The 20,840-nt window shown below is 43.9% G+C and overlaps 1 protein-coding gene across 1 annotated transcript in view; it reads right to left on the bottom strand.

Annotated features, from left to right (window-relative positions):
* The window catches only part of COL6A1 (collagen type VI alpha 1 chain), a 44,187-nt gene that overhangs the window by 10,600 nt on the left and 12,747 nt on the right, over positions 1 to 20,840 (bottom strand). Inside the window, exons 7-19 of the mRNA XM_083629656.1 lie at positions 20,738 to 20,758; positions 20,599 to 20,643; positions 18,928 to 18,981; positions 16,534 to 16,578; positions 16,406 to 16,432; positions 15,553 to 15,579; positions 15,399 to 15,443; positions 14,691 to 14,744; positions 13,755 to 13,817; positions 11,157 to 11,219; positions 10,051 to 10,104; positions 9,932 to 9,967; positions 5,677 to 5,739 (exon numbers count right to left, since the gene is read on the bottom strand). Coding sequence (XP_083485782.1) covers positions 5,677 to 5,739; positions 9,932 to 9,967; positions 10,051 to 10,104; positions 11,157 to 11,219; positions 13,755 to 13,817; positions 14,691 to 14,744; positions 15,399 to 15,443; positions 15,553 to 15,579; positions 16,406 to 16,432; positions 16,534 to 16,578; positions 18,928 to 18,981; positions 20,599 to 20,643; positions 20,738 to 20,758 — 597 coding nt within the window. The remainder of the gene's footprint in view (positions 1 to 5,676; positions 5,740 to 9,931; positions 9,968 to 10,050; positions 10,105 to 11,156; positions 11,220 to 13,754; positions 13,818 to 14,690; positions 14,745 to 15,398; positions 15,444 to 15,552; positions 15,580 to 16,405; positions 16,433 to 16,533; positions 16,579 to 18,927; positions 18,982 to 20,598; positions 20,644 to 20,737; positions 20,759 to 20,840) is intronic.

Genomic DNA, 20,840 nt, shown 5'->3' with positions numbered 1-20,840 from the left:
GAGACGAGACCAACCCATATCATGCAGAAAATCTCTAGAGCAGCGATGACTAACCTGGTTAGCCCACATTGACCACAGTGAATGACAGCCATCTAAGAAGGTGGAACTGAAGTCTAATTTTTTAAAAAGGACACATGTGAGTCACAAAAACCCTTTGGCATCACAGCCGGGGACGTGCAGGAGTGCTCAGTAAAATACTTTTTTAATGCTAAAACTTTTTTCAACAAAATGGACACATTTGGAGGGGGTGTTGTAGGATGACAAAAATAAACTCTTGGCATCATAGTGCTGGACACATAGAGCAGTAACACTTTTTAAAAAATGAGTTTTCTTTCTTTTTTGGGGTGTTGTGCTCCAGAGGAGTTTGTGACATATGGATCAGCAACAGATAGAATGGTTTTGTTCACAGCTTGCTCACGTTCACATCAGCCTTTTGAGTTTTGACATGAATATGGGATTGTCATTACCATAACCCAAGAGAACGGTTTCCAGAAGACCTGACAACTCATGATTTAAACATGATTCCTGAGAAGTAAGTCCAGTAGTTTCAAATGGGCCAAAAGAAACATGAGGATAAATCAAGGAGGATAAATCACTTGCCCATGTAAGTATTCCATGCGAGCCATATGAGTGACTGTACTTGAGCTGGTCTGTTTGAACGCTGAGTCAGCACAGCAGCAACTGAGCAGGTGTGCAAATTCTGCATGCAAATGGGGGCTCATCCACACTTCCACTGCTCCCCCCGGGAAAACCCTCTGTTTGCTGCTGAATCAGAACAAACGTTATTCAGGTTTTTTGTGGACTGAAGTTTCTTCCAATTCAGCAGTAAACAGAGGGTTTTCCCAGGGAAAGTGGTGGGGCACAAGGAAAACTGCTTGGGCCCATGCCTAGACAAGCGGCAGTGTAGATGAGTCCTGTGTCCGCTTGCGTGGGAAGGGTTTGTACATGGCAGGGCATCCATGGAGCAGGCTGGCCCTTTGCCCACAGCCAAAATCTCACCCACTTTGGCCCTCCTCTTCTCAGTCCTTTATCAGCAGAGGTTCACGATGAGTGACTCTACTCACAGCCCAACCGAGGCTTAAAGAATGGTCTGGACAATTCACCCCCCATTTCAAATTCTCTCTGTGCAGTGCTTACTTTCTGCAGGCTGCCAAGATATTGTTGTGCAAATACCTAGGGGACTGTTACACAAGAGAAGGGCAAGAAGCCAGGATAGTGGCATACGTGGAAACTGACTGGCAACAGGCATTAACCAACAGCTCCCTGGTGGCCTTGCTGAGCTGATTTGTATTAATTAAAAGAACTTGGGGTTCTGATGGGAAGCAGAATGGCTTCTTGCAGCCCCACAGCTGAGAAATCACTTGTGGAGAGAAAGTCACTTGCCACCCCACTTTCCAAGAGGTGAGCAGCCCTGTGGCATCTATGGCAATGGAGCAGGAGTGGGGCTACAGGTTCCATCACCCATGATGAGCAGAGGCTGTGCGCCTGGGGCTGAGTCCTCCACTTCTGATGAGCCCTGCAATGGAGGGCCAGACTCCTCCGGGTACCTTTAGAGGACAGTTTTTTCTTTGTTTGCAGAAATGAATACATTAGAGGAGCAGCCCATCCCAAGAAGCACATGGCAGTCCCTCTTCCTTCTCAGTGGTGCCAAACCTTGACATGAGCAGAGTATTTGGCTGCACTGAAAAATCAGGAAATGCCACAGCTTCTGCCTTGTGCATTGGGAGCCAGAGATATCAGCAGCCAGTTCTCTGCAAAGCTGGAGAAGCTGCTCTCACATAATCCGATTCTTGGTCTTAAAAGGAGAAATAAGTGACCCTAACAGAAGTACCAGTTCAGAATGTACATTTCCCTGCACAAACACAAGATAACACCTAAACATTTAGTTGCTTTTTGCCCTTGCCCTATCACATCCATAAGAGTATATTTTTAACATCTTGCAATAGTTAAGGGCAGCACTAGAGAAACCCAGGCCCAATTTCAGCCCAGTCACAAAGCTCACTGGGTGGCCTTGGGCCAGACCTTCTCCCTCAGTCAGGGCTACCTCTCAGGGATAGTGTCGGATCTGGTGCCACTTGAAGGCAACAAGCCAACTGCCCCTCCCACTGCTGCCCCTTCTCCTGCTTCTCTTATTTTTATTGTTTTTGCTGTTGGCAACACGGCAGTGCTGTGCCTTGTCCCGTTCTCTGCCTCACTCTGAGGAAGGGAAGTGGAGTCTTTCCTCACAGAAAGCCACTGTGGGAGAGTTCCTGTATCATGGCTGCTTTTCCAGGATGGCTAGGCATTCTCTAAACTTAAGGAATTAGCAAAAGAGACTGGCAGGCCCTTGCCTAGACCACCTCACCGAGAATGCCTCACTCTGAGGAAGAACCTTTTTCCTTCCTCTGACAGGCAGAGAGGAGAGGGCAGGCAGGCAGGCAGGCAGGCAGGCAGGCAGGGAGGGGAGAGGTACCAGACTGGACTGATCTGAAGAGGCTTCCAGAGAGGCACAAAAGACGAAATGGCAGGAGGGACCAAGTTCTGTTTTGCTTCCCTCCAGGATGGGAGCAGCTTTGCCTTCTAAGAATGGCTGCTACCCTAATTCCAGCTCTAGTACTACAGAAGAACCACATTTTTCCTGTGGAAAATATGCTGTTGTGTGAGTACTTGAAAAATGTGATATGCCTACAACAGATGTGCAACCTTGAGGGAAGACATGTTAACTGTGCATTACAAGCATTTTGTAATGTGATGCTGAACCAATTATTTTATATTGTTTATTTAGATCTATAAACAAACAAGCAACACTTCAGCAGTATTGATGCCCCATCCTGGGTCTTTTGCCTGCAGAGTGTAGCTCCAAACCTGATGCAGAAACTATACTTAAATGTTTACATGTGTGTGTGATGACACCTGTATGATGGGTATTTGACTTTCCTGGTTTTTGCCCCACAGAGCTGCTGGAGGGGGCACAGATGCTCTTTTTCATTGTGCTAATGAATCTGGCTCAAGGCCCACATCCATTCTTAGGTAACTGAATCAACACAATAAACATCTAATGACAATGAAAAACTACTTTCCTGTCAATCTACTTGGAAATAGAGTGTCTAGAACACCATATTCCACACCTGCAAGAAGTCATAATGGTTGGGTTAAGCTCAGAGCACTTTAATGCTAATGCCTCAGAACAGCCCTCCAGAGAGAAAGCCTGGCAAACAGAAATGAGCAACTTGTCCAACATTTTATATGGAATTAGAGAAGCTGGGTAAGCAGAGGAGTGGCTGTTGAATGCTCGCTGTCTGTGGAAGAGGCTCAAATGAATTCTGAAGATCAGCATTTGTGAAAGCGCCTAAACCTTGGGAGCTCCCCTCTTTCCTCCCTTTCAAAGAGCCCTAATTTAAGGCACTCTGCTGGCACATCTATCCACATCTGGTTCACAAAGTACAGTTGAACTGCTGTTTGTGAAAACATGAGATGTAAACAGGAAACTGAAATTTAGATGAGACTTGAACTTTCCTCCTGCTGTGCCTGCCCAGCACATCAAGCTGATTTATGGGTTTGTATGTTTGTATGGGCTCCATTTCCACTGTGCATGACAGCAGAGAGCAAACTGTTTGCAGCTAGGACAGGAGGTTTCTTCACACCAGACACACAGTGACACACGACTCAAACGAAAGCATGCACAATGGGCAGAGTCCAAGACAAGCTCTTGCACCGCACAACCCTAACAGAGGAAAGGAGGTGGACCTTTAAGGCTGCCATTCTATAGCCCTTACTTGGGAGGATGTCTAAGGGCTTAGCCTCACTTACCTCTCCTCCACTCTTCCCAGGCATGGTCCATGATTTAAAGCTCTGTGTTGGAGCATACACATCCTTTTTTTTTTTGTTCCAGAGCTTTCCCGATGAAAACCCTCTTTAAAGCTCAGTTGGAACAAGTGCCAATCTGCGGAAAACCTGAATTGATGTTTGATCTGATTCAGCTTTAAAGAATGGATTTTCAGTGGGAAAGCCCAGGGCAACCCCCCCAAAAAAAACCCCCACAACAACCCCATGCTCGGACACAGAGCATTAAGGCAGAGCATGATCTGGCTGACATTGGCCCAGATGAACTGATGTAATAGAAGCTTAGGCTCAAAATGTTGACTGTGGGGTTAGTTGAATGTTACAGAGATGTATTTTCACCATAAGGTTTTCAAAAGACATCTTACAGACTGACCAAGTGAGCTGGAAGAGAAAAAGAAAACACCTGAGGCTTATATGGTAGAATGCAAAATGTCTTTTTTCCCCCTGGGAGGTCGTGAGCAGATGAAATGAAGGGGAACCTATGATTTAAATGCACGATGCTTACTTTTTTTATTTAACAGCACTAATTTTTCTCAGTGGCATCAGAACATTTTTCCGTTCTCCCTGGCAGAAGTTGCGCCACTGCCCATGTTGGTTTTGGATAGATAAACTCTACAAGTTGTCCAGCTCATGTGCCTGTTGGGTGATTCAGCTTGGGACAGACATATAAAATATTTTCCTACTTACGCCCAGTTCATATGGAGGAGCTGAACCCTCTCCCTGAAAAGACACATTCTCCCCTCCCCTCTACAACTGCACTGTTCTTGGTTTGCTTAGCACCAATATATGAATGCAATCCAGGAACTCCCCAGTGAGTCATGCAGATCCTCCAAGCCAACAGAGCTGTAAGAAATTCAGTACATAAACAGGTTTTAATAGAAATGGGTAATTTAGGAAGCAAAAGGAAAAGGCTTTTTTTAGATGTTCAAGCACTTCAGCAATGTTTGACCCAAACCACTCTACAGCTTTGCACTTTATTCCGCATCTCATACAAAGTTTGCTTGAATCTTTACATTATGTAGCCGTCTTCATGCCTCGTGCAACTTGTGAATATCACAAATGACAACTACATTTGCCGGCTCTAAAGATATATTTGTGCCTTTCTTCTATTAGACAGACTACTGCGCATTGGCTGATGGATGAGCAGAGCACACCTGGATCAAAGGAATATCCAGAAGCTGTAAGCTCTGGGTTGTTCCTGTGGAGCCCTGCCTTTACCTGCCCCACACCTGATGTCATGTATGATGCCAGCTGTGGGGCAGGAGGGTGTGCTTTCCTGAAAAAGGCCTTGCAGCCAAACGGAGAGACCTGGAGGGCCACGCTGCATCCACGGGTCAGTGGCTCCCTCCCTCTTCTCTACCCCATTATGCTGCACCTGATGTTATACGGCTATTTGGGCAACGACACGTATGGTAGGAAGCACAGTCTTGGAAGGGATACAAGGCCCCTTGAGGAAGTCCTGCACTGAACAAACACACATTTTTCATACCTTGCTCTGATGCAGCCCTGGCAGGAGGAGAGGGAAGGCAGTAGACCACTGCTGGAGACCAGAGCTTATGAACTGGCAATTGAGGGCTGCTAAAGCTGTGGTGGTCTGCACTTGCTTCAAGCCACAAGGCAGGAACAGGGCACATGATCGTTGTGACATTGCTCATGGGAAGGGTAAAATGCCAGGGACTGCCACAGAACTTCAAGTGGCCCCATTTAAGGACGAAAACAAATCCAGCTAGAATAGCAGACCTCTCTGCCTGGCACAGCTTGGACAGCTTCGTTGCATGCTTGAGATTGAATAAGGCAGTGAGTGGAAAGACAACAAGCTCTACTGAAATATTATTTCGGGATTTGCTTATTTACCTTTTCTCCTCTTGGTCCACGGGTACCAGGGTTCCCTAGTGGCCCTCTTTCTCCATTTGCACCCTGTGTGATAAAGGACATGTCAGAGATGAGGAAATTGTAGTACACTAGATTCAGCTAGATTCAGCTAGAATTGTAGTACACTAGATTCAGCTAGATTCACAAACACTCTTTTCCAACAACACAAGAGACGACTCTACACATGGACATCACCAGATGGGCAGCATCGAAATCAGATTGATTATATTCTCTGCAGCCAAAGATGGAGAAGCTCTATACAGTCAGCAAAAACAAGACCTGGAGCTGACTGTGGCTCAGATCATCAGCTTCTTATAGCAAAATTCAAGCTTAAAGTGAAGAAAGTAGGAAAACCCACTGGGCCGGTAAGATACAATCTAAATCTCATCGCGAAGTATTGGAAGACACAATATTTACCCACCCTGGAAGAATGGCAGATGAAGGTTATGGACTATATGGAACTGGCGGAAATGACTGGCAGAATCCGAGACCAGGGAAAAGAGTTGGTGGAAGAAGATTGGAAGAAATTTAAAGACTACTTAGACAAATACTGCAAAATTAAGGAATGTTAGATTGATGTCGGAGTGAAGTTAAGTGGTTTTGGCAGCAATGTTATAAAGGAGTATGTAAAAATGGATTGTTATTAAGTGAAAATGTAAAGTTATAACACATTAAGATAAAGGGTCAAGATAAACACAAGGAGGGAAAGGGTTCACTGAACTAACTAATCGAACTGGAATACAAAAAAGGGAGGTGTGAGGAGGTCAGGGAAACAAGCAAATGAAATATATGACATGAAAAGATTGATTTGTTTTTAACTGCTCTTTATTTATTTTTCTGTACTTTGTATTTCTTTCTATTTTTGTATTTTTTCTTTTTTTTCCTTTTTCCATTTTGTAATTTTTTCTTTGTAACTTTTTTTGAAACTTTAATAAATATCTATATATATATAAAAAGTAAGATACAATCTAAATCAAATCCCTTATGAATACACAGTGGAAGTGACAAACAGGTTTAAAGATTTAGATTTGCTGGACAGAGTGCCTGAAGAACTATGGATGGAGGCTCGTAACATTATACAGGAGGCAGCAACGAAAACCATCCCAATGAAAAGGAAATGCAAGAAAGCAAAGTGGCTGTCCAATGAGGCCTTACAAATAGCGGGGTAGAGAAGGCAAGCAAAATGCGAGGGAGATAGAGAAAGATACAGGAAATTGAATGCAGATTTCCAAAAAATAGCAAGGAGAGACAAGAAGGCCTTCTTAAACGAGCAATGCAAAGAAATAGAGGAAAACAACAGAATGGGAACAACCAGAGATCTGTTCAAGAAAATTGGAGATATGAAAGGAACATTTCGTTCAAAGATTACCATAATAAAGGACAAAAGTGGTAAGGACCTAACAGAAGCAGAAGACATCAAGAAGAGGTGGCAAGAATACACAGAGGAATTATACCAGAAAGATATGGATGTCTCATACACCCCAGGTAGTGTGGTTGCTGACCTTGAGCCAGATATCCTGGAGAGTGAAGTCAAATGGGCCTTAGAAAGCACTGCAAATAACAAGGCCAGTGGAAGTGATGGTATTCCAGCTGAACTATTTAAAATTTTAAAAGATGATGCTGTTAAGGTGCTACACTCAATATGCCAGCAAGTTTGGAAAACTCAGCAGTGACCAGAGGACTGGAGAAGATCAGTCTACATCCCAATCCCAAAGAAGGGCAGTGCTAAAGAATGCTCCAACTACCGTACAATTGCACTCATTTCACACGCTAGCAAGGTTATGCTTAAAATTCTACAAGGAAGGCTCAAGCAGTATGTGGACCAAGAACTCCCAGAAGTGCAAGATGGATTTAGAAGAGGCAGAGGAACAAGAGACCAAATTGCAAACATGCGCTGGATTATGGAGAAAGATAGAGAGTTCCAGAAAGACATCTACTTCTGCTTCATTGACTATGCAAAAGCCTTTGACTGTGTCGACCACAGCAAACTATGGCAAGTTCTTAAAGAAATGGGAGTGCCTGATCACCTCATCTGTCTCCTGAGAAATCTCTATGTGGGACAAGAAGCTACAGTTAGAACTGGATATGGAACAACTGATTGGTTCAAAATTGGGAAAGGAGTACGGCAAGGCTGTATATTGTCTCCCTGCTTATTTAACTTATATGCAGAATTCATCATGCGAAAGGTGGGGCTGGATGAATCCCAAGCCGGAATTAAGATCGCCGGAAGAAATATCAACAACCTCAGATATGCAGATGACACAACCTTGATGGCAGAAAGTGAGGAGGAATTAAAGAACCTTTTATTGAGGGTGAAAGAGGAGAGCGCAAAATATGGTCTGAAGCTCAACATCAAAAAAACGAAGATCATGGCCACTGGTCCCATCACCTCCTGGCAAATAGAAGGGGAAGAAATGGAGGCAGTGAGAGATTTTACTTTCTTGGGCTCCATGATCACTGCAGATGGTGGCAGCAGCCACGAAATTAAGAGATGCCTGCTTCTTGGGAGGAAAGCAATGACAAACCTAGACAGCATATTAAAAAGTAGAGACATCACCTTGCCAACAAAGGTCCGTATAGTAAAAGCTATGGTTTTCCCAGTAGCGATGTATGGAAGTGAGAGCTGGACCATAAAGAAGGCTGATCGCCGAAGAATTGATGCTTTTGAATTATGGTGCTGGAGGAGACTCTTGAGAGTCCCATGGACTGCAAGAAGATCAAACCTATCAATTCTGAAGGAAATCAGCCCTGAGTGCTCACTGGAAGGACAGATCGTGAAGCTGAGGCTCCAATACTTTGGCCACCTCATGAGAAGAGAAGACTCCCTGGAAAAGACCCTGATGTTGGGAAAGATGGAGGGCACAAGGAGAAGGGGACGACAGAGGACGAGATGGTTGGATAGTGTCTTCGAAGCTACCAGCATGAGTTTGACCAAACTGCGGGAGGCAGTGGAAGACAGAAGTGCCTGGCGTGCTCTGGTCCATGGGGTGATGAAGAGTCGGATACGACTAAATGACTAAACAACAACAACAACAAGAAGAAGATTCAGCTATGAATTTGACTGGCAGCCATAGCAGTCAGCTTTGTTATCTGATGGCTACATGACAAGGCAACTGTGTTGTGGTTTTCTCTCATCTGGCAGAACTGAGTGGGGAAGGTAGTATAAGAGCTTGTCCTCAAAAGCCCATTGAGAAGGTAGTTGAGAACATGTTGGGGACAGGGGGAGATCTCCTGGGACAGCTGTGACTTATCAACCTCATAAAAAGATAATAATGATGGCAATGCTCAATTCCTCAGGCAGCCCAGAGCAGCAGGGAAGAAGACATTCTTGGTTGTGGCACCTTGTATGTGGTTTCTCTGGAGTGCACACTTTTACCCTGGGAGTGCACTCTGTTGACCATTCTGGTGGCAGGCCAAAGCTTTCTTTCATTCCATGAGGCTTTTAAAATGGGTTTCCTCCGCTTTATTTTGTTTTGCCATTGTTGTTGTTGCTGTTGTATCTCAGGTGTCAAAGAGGTGTGTCTTCAGGACATGACAAAAACTATGCAACACTCACCTTTGAGAGGAGGAAATTCCACAGCTTAGGTGCTGCTACAGAAAATGCCTTCTCCCATTCTGCCACCCCCAAACCTATAAGAAACTACGAAGACTGTCCCTTAACTCCTGAAAGAATCTCTTAGGTGGTCACTGAGGGCTTTAGCACTCATGTGAACACCTTGAACTGGGCCCAGAAACAAACTGGCAGCCAATGCAGCTGTTTTAGAATGGGGATTATGTGAGTTCTGAATGGAACCCCAGCCAATAATGTCTCTGCTGCATTTTGGACCAGTTGAAACATTTGTGGCAACTTCAAGGGCAGCCCTGTGCAGAGCACATTCCAATAGTTCAGTCTGGACATTGCCAGAGTGCTGTGGTCAAGTAATCCCTGACCCAAAAGGACTGTAGCTGGCAAACCTACCAGAGTAGGAAACAAGCACTCCTAGCCACTGAGGCCACCAGAACCTCCAGTGACATGGTTGGAGCCAGGAGTTGAAGAAGGTTCTTTGCTGCAGCACTTCACAGGTCGCTGCATTCTGTGCCAGGTCATCCCCATGGGTTCTAATCAGCCCTCCATGTCTCAACCACTGCTATGATGGGTTTTCAGAGGATTACTCAAAATCGGTGCCTCGAGTCCTCCTATTGTTGGTTACTCTAGCCAACAGGCATACTTCCCCTGTAATGAAAACAGTAGCCTTACCCTGTCTCCCGTGGGGCCATCTGGGCCAGGATTTCCCTATAAGAATAGGAAAGAAATGTTGAAACCAATCTGTGTAGCGATCTGGTCATTTAGACAATGGAGAATTTTTACATGTCTACCTCATCTCCCATTTCTCCTTTCTCTCCAGGCGCTCCGGACTCTCCAGGCGGTCCCTAAACAAACACATGCGAGACAAGAAATAAGCACATTAAAATGAAAGGATTCCAAAATAAGTGACTGGGAGCTCAGGCACCAGCTGTGTGCCACATGACAAGAGTTGATCTCAACAACAGAAACGGATATATCTGCCAAAACAAGATGGTCTTCTTTGGGGTTGTCATTCAAAATTGACATATTCGCTTACGCAGGCAAAATTTGAAAAAGTGGTATATTGGGAGGGTATCTTTTATTTAGTTGCTAATCTTCCACAGTCTTGTTCTTTCAGGTGTTTCTTCATATGGATGAATCATATGAAAAATGAAAGCAGGTTGGAAGCCAAAGCTTGAAGGAAAATGGCTGCTACTGAATTTTGTTATGAAGATAAAAGCACGGCCTCCTTTAGAGAGAACAATTCATCCTCTCTCTCTGGGACCCCACTTTGGCCAGTAAGGCGACTTAAGCCAAATTAAAGGTTTTCAGGCAAGATGGCCCTTGCCCCTTTCTCTCTGGGCCTCTGCAAGTAACTGAGTGGGCAGGCAGCAGATGTCAGTGCTGCTCTCCCTCCCAGTCTTCGCTGCTCTTGCAGCCCACCATTTTAGGGCCCAGGGTCCCAATCTTCATAATATCTCAGAGGGAGGGAGAAGAGTGAGGCAACTTCCTCTTCTCCCCTTTCTCATTACCCCTGCTTGCTCTCTGGCCCACCGTCACCTTTGGGCAGCAACAGGGAACAGCAGAAGCCAATGGGCCCCAGGCAGAAATATACTTGAGCTGAGCCATGGGTCTCAGCAGGTATCTGACTATGCTAACTCCATAGACATTTAGAACACATATCAGAGCTGGGTAGAAAGACAGATCTTCTCAAATGCGAAGGGATTGTTGTTTCACTGCCAGATGGCTCTTCTTTCATGAACTTGTGGGGAAAACTAAGCATGGTGAACACCATGCTCCTTTTCACCTTAACTGACTCCTTGCAAAGAGAGTGTGTAGGTAACAGAGACATTGAGGACATCATTGCAGTATGGAAAAGAACTGAGTGATAGTCTACAGGCCATGTCTTCAACCTTACCTTATCTCCAGGACTTCCAGAGTTTCCTGTCCTGCCTGGTCTTCCACTAAGCCCAGGCTCTCCCTTGAAGGAAATAAAGCCAGACACAAAACAAAATTGTGAAACTAAATATGACTCACTATTTTAAATTCAATAGTCCAGTTTTTAAGTTATAATCTGTAAGCATGTGCATAATTTTGATCTGCCCCAGAGTGCAGGCACCAGCCTTGATCAAGAGTTCAAGAACTTTCAGAGGAACAACAGTAGACCCCAAGCTGGAAAGAACCAATGTTCAGTAATCAGCAGTGATGGGAGAATTTCTTCCTAGTCCTGTTCACAAGTATCCTGGGAAACCTAGATTCTGGGCTTATCCACACTTACCTTGGACTCGATGGCCCTTGTGGTCTCTTCCAACTCTATGATTCTATGATTCTATGACCTTTTGTCCCACTCTTTCAGGCATAAGTCTCTGCTTAAAAGCCCTGTGTCTGAACATTTTTGTTTTGCCCCAGAACTTTCCCCACAAAAACGCACACTTCAGTGTTCCATCAGAGAAAACACAAATTCACATTTCCCACAAACTGCCATTTGCCCTGGTTAAGCTTTAAAGAGCAGGGAAAGCTCAGGTTGTGGGGTTGGGATTTGGACACAGAGCTTTAAAGTGTGGCCATCTACCTGGAAACACCAGAGGAAAGGGAAGTGTATGCAAGCCCCCCCCTGGATTGATCATTCTTGATAACTTGGCTCTAATCCCTTATGTACGATGGTGACCAGTGTGTATACAGGACCTCAAGACCTGCCACCTTAGAGAGTCAGTGTGGTATAGTGGTTTTCACAAAAGTGGACAGAAGAACACCCATTTTTGTAGAGTGAGTATATTGGTCCTCCAGCAGTTCATTTTATTTGAGAGATACAGTGTTAAATGTCCCTCCAAAACGGGGCAGCAATTGAAGCATGTGTGTTACAGTTCCCTTCCATGCAACCATTCTTAAAGTATCATGGTTTAATCCCGCAGATACTGTCCCTGTATCTTTCTGCAACACTATATAAGCTTCTCTGAGCCACTTCCATGGCGTTAACCAACCAGACCAAAGTTTGTGGTAGGCGATTATTTGGGTATTTGGATGACACAGAATGTCAACCATGTAGAGTGGAAGGTTATCTTACTACCAATTTTTTTTATCCCTCTTTGTCACAAATGCTCCAAAGAAACACATGTCTAGAATCTATTAATCTTCACTAAAGTATGGAAAATATCCTGTGAGGGGAAAGCGTGAAGATTTGGGGACTAGGTGTGACTGTCTCAAGTCATCTTCACAGCTTTATTTATTTATTTATTATTTCATAAAATTTACATACCTCTTAGTTGTTAAAAAAACCCTCAATGCAGTTTACAAAAGATAAAACAGTAAAATCAAGAAAAAATACAACCCTACTTTAAAATATACACAAGTTAAAATATTAAAACAGATTAAAATTACCTCAACTTTTTAAACAGCTGGGTAGGTTTGTCTAAACAGGAATGTTTTAAGCGGGTGCTGAAAAGAGCACAGTGAAGGCACCTGCCTGATCTCAACAGACAGGGAGTTCCAAAGTGCAGGAACTCATGATAACCAACATTTTCCTTTTTTTGCTTCACTGCAAGTCTCAGTGCATTCTTGAAAAGGTGTCGCTAGGAAAACCTGAAGCCTCAATACAACATAAATTTTGCTGCAATAAGATTGTTTTTCCACACCACGATGTTGATCACACTTCTTTTGCAAAAAAAAAAAAAAAAAAAAAGAAGAAGATAAAGGGTGCACGATCATTTTAGGCAATCATAGAATCATAGAATAGAATCATAGAATCATAGAGTTGGAAGAGACCACAAGGGCCATCGAGTCCAACCCCCTGCCAAGCAGGAAACACCATCAGAGCACTCCTGACATATGGTTGTCAAGCCTCTGCTTAAAGACCTCCAAAGAAAGAGACTCCACCACACTCCTTGGCAGCAAATTCCACTGTCGAACAGCTCTTACTGTCAGGAAGTTCTTCCTAATGTTTAGGTGGAATCTTCTTTCTTGTAGTTTGGATCCATTGCTCCGTGTCCGCTTCTCTGGAGCAGCAGAAAACAACCTTTCTCCCTCCTCTATGTGACATCCTTTTATATATTGGAACATGGCTATCATATCACCCCTTAACCTCCTCTTCTCCAGGCTGAACATGCCCAGCTCCCTTAGCCGTTCCTCATAAGGCATCGTTTCCAGGCCTTTGACCATTTTGGTTGCCCTCCTCTGGACACGTTCCAGTTTGTCAGTGTCCTTCTTGAACTGTGGTGCCCAGAACTGGACACAGTACTCCAGGTGAGGTCTGACTACAGCAGAATACAGTGGCACTATTACTTCCCTTGATCTAGATGCTATACTCCTATTGATGCAGCCCAGAATCAAAGTCGCCCTAGCAAAACAACAGCCAGGAACAGTGCAGCTCACTAGGCCTCTTCCCCAAGCCTTGTTCTGCAAGTGTGGTGAAATGTTCATGTTCAATTTCCCCCTGGCTTTCAGCATAGAACTGTTCCCTGACCTAAATAGATAGCTATACTGCTCCAAGCCATAAAAAAGAAAACAGATTATTATTCACCTTTCTTCCTTTGGGTCCATATGGACCTAGATCCCCTTTTGGCCCAGGAGGTCCTTGTAAGCCCTGTTTGAAACCAAGTTGCAATCAGTGTATGTGGGAAACAAAGATAAATGTTAACATATTGCAATGATCCTCATCAAGGGTAGGGGCTGATTTTTCACTGGGATCCAACTGTCCCTCTCAGGTACATGCCTTGCCACAGCCTCCTTCAATCTCCCAGCACTGCATTTCAGACTTTCCCATGTTGCACTTTCTCCACCACTTGTGAGATTCTGCTGCTCACACTGACTCTAGGAGTGCACCTATATCCAATCCAATCCAATCCAAATATTTATTATGGTCATAGACTAGCATAAGGTAAAAGCACCTACATACATAAATAAAAGGGACACGGGTGGCGCTGTGGGTTAAACCACAGAGCCTAGGACTTGCCGATCAGAACGTCGGCGGTTCGAATCCCCACGACGGCGTGAGCTCCCGTTGCTCGGCCCCTGCTCCTGCCAACCTAGCAGTTTGAAAGCATGTCAAAGGGCAAGTAGATAAATAGGTACCGCTCTGGCGGGAAGGGAAACGGCGTTTCCATGCGCTGCTCTGGTTCGCCAGAAGCGGCTTAGTCATGCTGGCCACATGACCCGGAAGCTGTATGCCGGCTCCCTCGGCCAGTAAAGCGAGATGAGCGCCGCAACCCCAGAGTCAGCCACGCCTGGACCTAATGGTCAGGGGTCCCTTTACCTTTACCTTACATAAATAAAACATGCTAGATAGGCAATAAGGCAACTGCAGAAGTAGAGGGTGCACATACTCATCCTCTCAGCTGCAGTAGACCAGCATAAGATAAAAACACATAAAATATGTCCCTCTATCTAAAAACCTGCATCCACTATTGGAGACTCAGATCTCTGCTGCTACCAGTTCTAATATGTTGAACCTACGTACATCAAATCCTGGGGATCCTTTGCATCCTGGTAACCCATGAAATCCTTGTTCACCCTGTAAGGAAAGAAAAGTTGCCCAGATTGATAACCTGACATTGTTGTTGCTTCTTCCTGTGATCAGCAGCATGCAACAGGCTACTATATAGAATTCACAGAAAGTGAAATTATCCAAAGAAACTAAATCAGCGAGCTTTTAAAAAATAATAATAATGGAAGCAACTGGCTTTGATACACAGCAAACAGTTCTTCAGACTTAGGCAGCCCCAACTGCTCTGCAAACGGTGGACTCCCACTCCTGGTCTGGAAAGTGCCCATGACATTAACCTGACTCCATATCTGCCCTGAATCCATCCTGTGTTGTGGTGCATTTCCCCACAAACCAGCTTCTGCCTCAACCCAGAAAAATAACAACCCAGCCACGTTTTATGTTGGTAATGTGTACACAGCTTTAATGCAGTCTAAAAAGATCTGAGTTGCTCATTCCAGCATTCCAGCTTAAGCATTTGGTGATTTCCCCTCTAAGCGCTTGGATGCGCTTCTGCATCTCTGTTCTTCTTACCATTACACATTTAGTGGTGATTTTCTTGGAATGAGCCTTTTCAGGCCCTGCTGCAAATATTTTTCATGCACATTTGCTCTGACTTACATACGTTTCTTTGTTAGGAAAAACATAGAGATTGTGCCCTGTGCATGAAAATATTAACCATACCTTCTTGCCATCTAAACCATCGATGCCACGCCTGCCTTTCTCCCCCTGAAAGGAGAAAAAATGCCAAAAATGTAAAATCAATGTTTCTTGTCTCCAGCATAACTTTCCAAGTAGCATCCATTCCCCCCCCCCAAAAAAAAACCCCAATACATACCTTGGCTCCTTTTGCACCTCTTGAGCCCTGTGGATGAGAAGAAGATTTAGTTTGTGGTACCGGCTACTGAAATGTGCCTCACTGATCACCTAACCAACCAGGGGGGAATGTATATTTATTATTATTTTCATTTGTATCCCAGGTGGCTTTTTATCCTGGCACTGATCAGATCCAAACCTGCTTAAATCCAGCAAGGCATCTTTATCATGTGCCCTCAGACCACAGTCTAGGAATCCCCTCGCTAACTGTGGAGAGATTGTTCTCTCATTAAAAAAAAGATGGGTAAGTGGAAACTTACAAAATATTTCAGTTCCCACCCATCACCACTGACATATCTATAGCCAACAAAAGCATAATTTAATTGTTTTGGTTCTGACAAAAAGCAAAACAAACCCCTTTGTATTCAACCCCAAATTGCTACTTATATATGGATGCTCATGGCCAGGACTGTGCTGTATACTGTGCTAACTATTTTGTGATATTTTGGTCCTAGTAAAAGCTGAACAGGTAAGAGCTCCAAGTAAGGGTTGTTTAAATGGCCAGGGCACAGACGGGAGGGAAGCCCTTCTGCTCCATCAGCTCCATCCACCCCCTGGCCGAGGCTGCACCTCCATTCGTCAATCTTGGGTGCAGGCTAGGATCTGGCTCTTGATAGGCAGCGTGGGCTTTCACTGGCTCCGCCCATCAGGACAGGAGGCCGATCCTGGGATTCTTCTCCGGGTCCTTGACACCAGCAACACTGTGGCACCATGAGGGTGAGTGGACTTGATGGACCATTTTGGATTTTTTATATTATTATGAGCAGGCTCTTTGCCTTCTGTAGGGTTGCACTGTTAATCAATGGCACACTCACCTTGTCACCTCGGGTACCTTTTTCTCCCTAAAGAGGACAAGGGGGAAAAACACATTACAAAATGAAGAAATGAGACAAAATTTAACTATAGAACGTCAAATTAAGCAATCCGTTAACCAACAGTATACCTTCATGCCTTGGTAACCAATGGGTCCTGGGTCACCTTGCTTCCCCTAGAATAAAGTAATAATAAGAAAAGTCACAAACCACTTCGCACAAAGTAATCAGACATCTGTTGTCATATGCACTAGTATCTGAAGATTTTTAAGCAAAAGCAATTTTACTATGATGGGCAGGACACGAAAGATTGTACATTAATAGCATTCTATAACTTTTAATGTACTCTGTGTATGCCATTGTGGGTGAAGATAAGCAGCCATTCTAAGGGTTCATCCCACCATTTTCGCCTGGGAAAACCCAACCTTTGCTGCTGAATTTGAAGCAAACGTCCGTTGGGTTTTTGCAGATTGACATTTGCTCCAATTCAGCACTAGAGTGGGTTTTCCCAGGGAAACCAGCAGTGCAAAGGCAAAACCACTTGGATTCATCCCTAGAAAGCATGGGACAAGTGGAAAGGCACCCAGCCCCGTGGTCTCTAGGCACGGAAGAAGCGGAATGTAAACGAGCCCTAACTGTGGTGAAAGTATGTTGCAACACACATTCTTTGCTCAGAAAATATACAGGGATATAGAAATGAGGCATTCTAACTGCCTTTAGAATCCTGTCTTCACTTGATGACTCCCAGTGTATTTAATTTACTGTTTAAATACATAAAACTATTTGTACCCCACTTTCGATCCACAAGGTGATTAGCTACAAAGGAAACTAAAAGAAAAGCAACACTCATTACATACAGTCCAAACAGCTGAGTGAATAAAAATGCCAACAGCAGTCTGGCTTATAAAACCAGCAGTCAGCCAACTCTAAAAGCTTTGTGAAAGAGACGCCTTTGCCTGGGATGTTTCTCCCTTCGTGGATGAGAAGGGGAAGCTCTTGTGGGTCTGCAGCTCTGATCATGCCCCGAAACCTCTAACTGGTTAACTGGCTGGTGGAAATTTAATTAGTTTTTTGGACAGCCAGGGAAGGCATTCAATCTCCCCACTAAAATAAGAATGAAAACCCAAGGAAAAAACCCCTACCTAATGAGTGCATGAAAATGAAACCAAAGGGAAAATTTTAAATGAATGAAGTGCTGTTTCCTGATCTTCCAAACTAAAAACAAACAATATGAGTAACCATCCCTTTGGAGATGTGGGAGAAACTCGCCACCTCCCAAACTAAAAGTACCCAGGTTTGGTTTGGTTTTTTAAAGAGGAGGGAACAAGGAATACACACACACACACACACACACACACACACACACACACACACACACTCTCCACCCTGTTAGCAAATTGTATCCCAAAGAGGACTGAATAACCCTGCCTTGTTTGTACTTTGAAAGAGGTGGATCCCCAAAGGCAGGCAACAAATAAATAAATCTGAGGGTAGAATATTTTACTGTTAGCTTCTTGGCCAACACCTGGCAAAAAAGAGATGTAAGTTTAAGGGCTAGAACTATAGGGGTGGGGTGACTCAATGTAGCCTAATCCTGGTTGAGGTCTCTTGCTAATCTTACTTAACGGGCAGAGAAACCCTCATGAGGGCCAAGGAGCAGCAGAGGGAAAGATCCACCAATGGCTCTCAAGTCTGGCTGTCTCATGCTAGGCCCCACTTAAGGTGAGGTTCTGGGTTGAGGCTTCTGGATCCGATTGCCTTAATGGAGTAGCTCCCATGGCAACCGGAGACCACTGGCAAAGGAATAAACAAAGATGACTGAGGGTAATTAGCTTTGTAAACTCCCCCCAGGGTCAGGGGAAATCGCTTCACTCACGGACCGTCAATATCACCACCCACAATGATTCTGTAGAGCAGTCTTCCTCTCTTGGGATATCTAGCTTGCTGGCTGCTCCCTTTGATGTACAGAGCGACACCACCTCTGGTACATCCTTCTCTGCCCTTCCTGTAGAGCTTATATACTGAGTTAGCTATGTCCCACTGGTTCTCTCCATTCCACCAGGTTTCATTTATGCAATATATCAGTGCACTTCACTTCACCCTTCTTGGCTCAGAGGCTTCTAACATTAGCATATAAACACTTGTGTACAGTCTCTCGCTTGAAGTGTCTTTGGTACTTGCATTTTTATCTGCCTGGGCTCCATTCAGCGACCTTCAGAAGGGTATGCAAGGGCATTGCTACAGAAGATGCAATGACAAATGAGGGCCTTTGATTTTTATAAATAAATCTTCCCTTCATAATCTGGCTTCATAATTTGTGTTCTTATTTTGTATTTTTATGTTGTGAATTGCCCTGAGATCTTCAGATTTAAAATTTTAAAAAATAAATTATGGTGGTTATCTGAACAAATGTGTAAATAGCATGAATCAGCCTTCACAGTACCCAAAGAAGGTTTCTCAATAGGTTTCCCTAAACAAAGTTTTATTTTACTTGATTATTTCCCAGTCAAATAACAGCAACTTACAGGTTCTCCAGCATCTCCTTTTTCACCAGGAAGGCCAGGTTTCCCCCTTTCTCCCTGAAACAAAACAGAAGTAAACATGAGACACAATTTTGATTTTACATTCAGTTCCATAGACTAGGATTCCTGCACTGCAGGAGGTTGGACTAGGCATAGCTGTCAACGTTTCCCTTTTTTAAAGGGAAATTCCCTGATTTTGAATAGGATTCCTTGCAAGAAAAGGGAAAAGTTGACAGCTATGTGGACTAGGAGACCCTTGGGATACCTTCCAACTCTACAGTTCTATACAAATGCATGGGGTGGGGGGAAGTGTGTATGGGGAACCAAGAATATCCTCAGATTTGTGAATGAGATGAGTTTCCTTCCAAGAGCCCATTTAATTGGTGAAGCCACCACCACGTTGTTCTTGTAAATGTGTTTGTTTTTTAAAAAAATCTGCCACACTGCAGACATTTTCAAAAGGCAGCTTTAGGTAGTTGGCCCTTTGCAACACAGAAGGAAGTCTAAATTACACTTAACAACAACATTAGACAAATGACAGGCATCACCACGACATAGCATTTATTAATTAAAGTATTTGCAACCTGCTTTTAATCTAAAAGTCTCCACACTACAATTTAAACTAAAAAGGTTATCATAATAATATAGTTTTTTTTTTAAAAAAGATACACCCTGTGGAGATTTCCAGCAGCACTGATATCCAACAGGATTGAACTTTGGGGCATTCCCACCACATGTGGAGGTATGTCTCCTCCTCCTCTTTCCCCCCAGTGTCTGGGACAATAGTGTTTCATACAGAATGTAAATGAGCTGTGAAAAAGACTATGAATTGAAAGTGTACATGTTACACGTACACTTATTTGCTTGCTTTGTATCACAAAAATATCTTCAGTAGAAACAAATTAAAAAAAACACCCTTTGAAATTTATGCTGTGTTCTTTGGTTCTTCTGCAAGCTCACATGTACACCTTTCACCCCTTGTACTTTGGACAATGGAAGCATATGAAATAGGACCCCTAAGGAAGATCTCATCACATTGGTAAGTTCTTATGGGAGAAGACACCTCTTATTTCTTAAAGTATCCTGGGTCCATCCCACTTAGAGCTCTGGCGATTCAAGTCATCCCTTTAAATATTGCCTGGAAGCAAACCAGAAGACAGTTAAGCTACTGCAAAATTGGGACTGCATTCTGCACACAGCTTGCACCAGGCAACCCTCAAGCAGATGAATTTGGAGCTAAGTGGTGTTTCTAATTGCTTTTCAAGGAGCTCATTTCAGTGGACTAATCCATATGTGAATAAGGCAAGAAACACTGTGGCCAAGTAATTTCTTTCCAGGAAAAGTTGCAGCTGGCAAATCTAAGCTATTAAAGTGCACTCCAGCTATCAGTGCACACCCAGTGTGGTGCTAGATCCAGCAGCACCTTTAAGCTCATTCAGGATTAAATCCTGGCTGGCTTCTATTTTCCCATTTACTCACCTGGCATTGACCAGCAGTAGACAAAGACGGTTGTGTCACTGGCTGAAAAACTGGAAGGGTGGAATACCTTGCAAATGTCACATGTTTTTGCCACTGTTAGTCTCCTTGTCCCACCAGTGGCAGTGTATTCCTCAAAACTTGTTAGATTTTCCACATTCAGCCTTATAGGTGTGACAAATTGAGTAAAATACCAACCTCATATCCTGGATCCCCTAATGGTCCCGGGGGGCCTCGAGCAGGCTGCAAAAAGAACAGCGAAGAGTTAGTGATTTGAACAGAGAAATGGGACCATTTTGACATTAAATATAATTTATATTACTAGATAGACACTCACCTGGCATTCATATGAGCAGCACTGCCAAGAAAGAGAAAGTATACCATTAGAGGAAGAGCAAAGGACTCACCGGGAAACAAATTTCACAGAACACGCACCCTTT

This window comes from Podarcis filfolensis (assembly GCF_964270895.1).
Source record: "Podarcis filfolensis genome assembly, chromosome: 1".
NCBI classification, from domain to species: Eukaryota; Metazoa; Chordata; class Lepidosauria; order Squamata; family Lacertidae; genus Podarcis; species Podarcis filfolensis.
The sequence above is the reverse complement of the archived record's forward strand: the minus strand, read 5'-3'. Positions and strand labels throughout refer to the sequence as shown.